The following is a 3,728-nucleotide window of genomic DNA, read 5'->3' as shown; positions in this document are numbered from 1 at the left end:
CTTTTCAATTTGTACGGATAGTTGTTGGTTGCCGTAACGTGGTCTGTCATGCGTTGCCATGGTATTAATTATGCCTGGCTATTCCCTACAAATTCACGTCCTTGAAAGCTCGGCACGTCACATTCAGCACACTGTTAGAAAAATTACCGTTAACGGTATTACCGGCATTTCAGTGGCCGGTCGGCACGTGAAAAGATACACCGTTTCACCGTTTTTATTCCAATTTAACACCAGAAATCCTACAGAAGGCATCGGACCAACGTGACGATGGGCGTATAACATGTCAAGCGGTAGAGCCAACAATTCAATTAAGCCCTGCAGCTTCTGTCTGGTTCGTTATAAAAACAGCTTCATTATTTGTCAAAGAGACTAAGAATGAGAAAGGAATTATATTAGTTTTAATTTAAATCTCCGCTGGCGATAAAAATTCTACGTTAACCTTATTGCTTGCCTCACATTTATGCTGACTTATTTGAGGTTTTAATGTTTTTTTAACGTCATTCAAACATTGAATTATTCTTCATTAAAGACAATTGCACTTATTGATTTGCAACTAACCATAAATGAAATTCACAGTAAAATAGAGCTCTTTGGTGCAACAACATAACTCTATATTATTTCTTACCACACACGTTACAATTCAATGATGCTTCACAATAAGTGATCTTCATGTATGACTCATTACCTCACGTTTTTCTTTGGAGCCTTCACTTTCACTGCTAAAATGAAATTTAAGCCAATCCAAATAATACAGATGCACATGAGAGCTGTGGACGCTATATACAAAGTCATTGAATTCCATTAAGTGAAAGCATGAGGAGAATGACTGATGTGAGAATACAATAATTAATCCAGGGAATCTGAAAGTATTTTATTACCAAATTAGTAGAAAATTCATCGGCACTGATTTCTTTCAGTGCAAAAATATATGATACAACAATAGTTGCTTCAAATGAAATGAGACAATTTTTTGCAATATCAATGGTAAACTTTTATTATTAAAATAATGAAGAACTATTAAAAAATGAACAATTCCAGGACGTACAGACCTACTGGAATAAATTGAAAGCGATTTATTAAGCTCATTTGTCAACTTCTATTGGGCTTAGACAGATCACCCTTACGAACATGTGAGTGGTGGGGCAATTTTCATTACCGATATATGTGATGGTAAAAAAAAAAGAAAAATATAAAAAACTTATAATCAAACCATTTTCAATACGTCACATTTCAATGAATAAATAGATATTACATTCTTATATTACATACTCATGATTTAGTAGCGCAAAAGTATCGAGAACTTGTGTGCCAAAAACGGAAGATGTTGGTTGAGTCTTGAGGAAATCATGGCAGTTAGCTTTTTAACAATGCGGACAACCACTCTTCAGAAGGCGCTGCAGCTTCAGCAGGCAATCGCGCTTCAGCAGCTGCAGTTTCAGCGAACAATGGCGTTTCAGCAGACGCGGCAGTTTCAGCTGACAATGGCGCTTCAGCAGGCGCTGAAGTTTCAGCGAAGAATGGCGTTTCAGCATACGCTGCAGTTTCAGCGAACAATGGCGCTTCAGCAGAGCCGCCAGTTTCAATTGACAATGGCGCTTCAGCAGCTGCAGTTTCAGCGAACAATGGCGCTTTAGCAGACGCTGCAATTTCAGCGAACAATGGCGTTTCAGCATACGCTTCAGTTTCAGCAAACAATGGCGCTTCAGTAGACGTTGCAGTTTTAGCGAACAATGGCGTTTCAGCATACGCTATAGTTTCAGCAAACAAGGGCGCTCCAGTAGACGTTGCAGTTTTAGCGAACAATGGCGTTTCAGAAAACTCTGCAGTTTCAGCGAACAATGGCATTTCAGCATACGCTACAGTTTCAGCAAACAATGGCGCTTCAGTAGGCGTTGCAGTTTTAGCGAACAATGTCGTTTCAGCAAACTCTGCAGTTTCAGCGAACAATGGCATTTCAGCATACGCTACAGTTTCAGCAAACAATGGCGCTCCAGTAGGCGTTGCAGTTTTAGCGAACAATAGCGTTTCAGAAAACGGTGCAGTTTCATCGAACAATGGTTCAGTAGACGATTGTTTTTCAGCGGAAAATTTGACTAAGGTCGACTCTGTGTCTGTAGTTCTCGCGGTAGTTACAGCACACGCTTCAGTGTCAGTGAACCCTGGCGCTTCAGCTGCCACTGAAGGTTCTAATTTCGGCGACAGTTGTAATTCTAGTAGGCAATGTCGATTCATTATTGCAGTTTCTATTAGCATTGTTGTTTCAAGTGACCGAGCAGTTCCAGTAGACGTCACTGTTTCAGGAGTTCGTAAGTTTTCAACAGAGCACAAGGTTACAGCCGAAGCGTTTGCTTCCGGTTGAGTTGTTGCACCGATCAGGTTGGGGTCTTGTATTGTGGTGTCCCATTGATTTTTCAGTTCATCGTTTACTCTGAGGTCCGCTTTGGTGGAAACGTTATTGGTTGCTGGCTCTTCGTAAGAAACATCGTACTCATGATTGATCTCGAAGTAGAATCTGGTAGACATGGCGTCGTCGTTGCGTGGTGCGGAGTTGCTGGAGGCTCCATGCCTCATACGACGCAAGCGTGGCTCATTTTTCCGTTGCAGTCCTTCAGCATCATGCAGAGGGTTACTCGAACAGGTATTCTTTGCAGGTCTGTAAATTTGTAAGCTTTCATCTGAATTCTGTCGTCCACAGCCCAGGAAAAGATCAATGAGACACATTTTGCAGGCAAATTCCGTAAATATATTTTTTTTACGAATTTTCAATGAATGCCTATATATCCAGTACTGCCGGCAAGCATGTATGACGGATACGGAACACTGACACTGATGGTTGCAGCAAGAATTTATGAGAATTTTTTGCTTGAAATTAATAATATGTGTAAGAAAATTCCATTCAACTTGAACCTGCTATGGTATCACGTTTTCCACGTCGAGGCATCGTTGTCGCATATATTGTAAAATTGCTCAAGGTGTGGTGAGTCGTATGTAAGATACAATTTTATAATAATTTTAGCAATGTCACTAGAATAATGCTGCGTGGGAAAATTTTCCCACCATTGATCATTTGTTTTTGTCTATTGGTAATTTGTTCTGGTTTGCTGTTGTTGTTTCACTTGTTGGGCCCCATTTAAGGGTAATTTTTTTCGCTAAGTAATAGAGGTAAAGCTTGTAGGTAGGGCCAGTACGTGGCAGTACGTTCATAACCATACTATCTATCGGACTAGCTATGTATATTCGCTCCGGGTTGCATTGTCTTGCGTACGCTGACTAGTACCACGTCAACATCAGCATCAGTGCAGCCACGACCGCCAATCAGTCCACAATAAGTTTCAATTTCATCCTGTGCTCTATTTATCTATCTTTTCGTTTGTATGAATGTTGCTGTTTATTCTTTATTTTTACTTTCGTTCTGTTATTAAGCTTGTTTACTACGGTACTCTAGTCAATCAAATTAATCCGATCCTGCCAACTTATCGATCAAAATTATCATCTTATCAATTTTACAATTTCAATTATCAATCAACTTTATCAACCATTCAATCAATTTATCAATTAATTTATATAGCGAGGCATCTAAAGTTCATGCGGAGCAGGCATCCGTATGTGTAGTCCGCTGCTATATAAGCTTTTTCTTCCTTTCAAAAGTCAAATCTCCTACTGTACTAACTATATTTCCCGTCTAGAGTACCTACCTTCCACTGATTTATCTAAACTCAAATTTGCCA

The 3,728-nt window shown here is 39.8% G+C and overlaps 1 protein-coding gene across 1 annotated transcript; it reads right to left on the bottom strand.

The window, feature by feature from the left end:
• Positions 1-1,186: 1,186 nt before the first annotated feature.
• Positions 1,187-2,923, bottom strand: LOC108667671 (uncharacterized protein YMR317W). The gene has a single exon (XM_018154716.2). The coding sequence runs from the start codon at positions 2,719-2,721 to the stop codon at positions 1,354-1,356; it is 1,368 nt and encodes a 455-aa protein (XP_018010205.1). The 5' UTR covers positions 2,722-2,923; the 3' UTR covers positions 1,187-1,353.
• Between the last annotated feature and the right edge of the window lie 805 nt (positions 2,924-3,728).

The sequence above is a fragment of the Hyalella azteca genome, unplaced genomic scaffold (genome assembly GCF_000764305.2).
Source record: "Hyalella azteca isolate HAZT.00-mixed unplaced genomic scaffold, Hazt_2.0.2 contig12239, whole genome shotgun sequence".
In the NCBI taxonomy this organism is placed as follows: Eukaryota; Metazoa; Arthropoda; class Malacostraca; order Amphipoda; family Hyalellidae; genus Hyalella; species Hyalella azteca.
The sequence above is the reverse complement of the archived record's forward strand: the minus strand, read 5'-3'. Positions and strand labels throughout refer to the sequence as shown.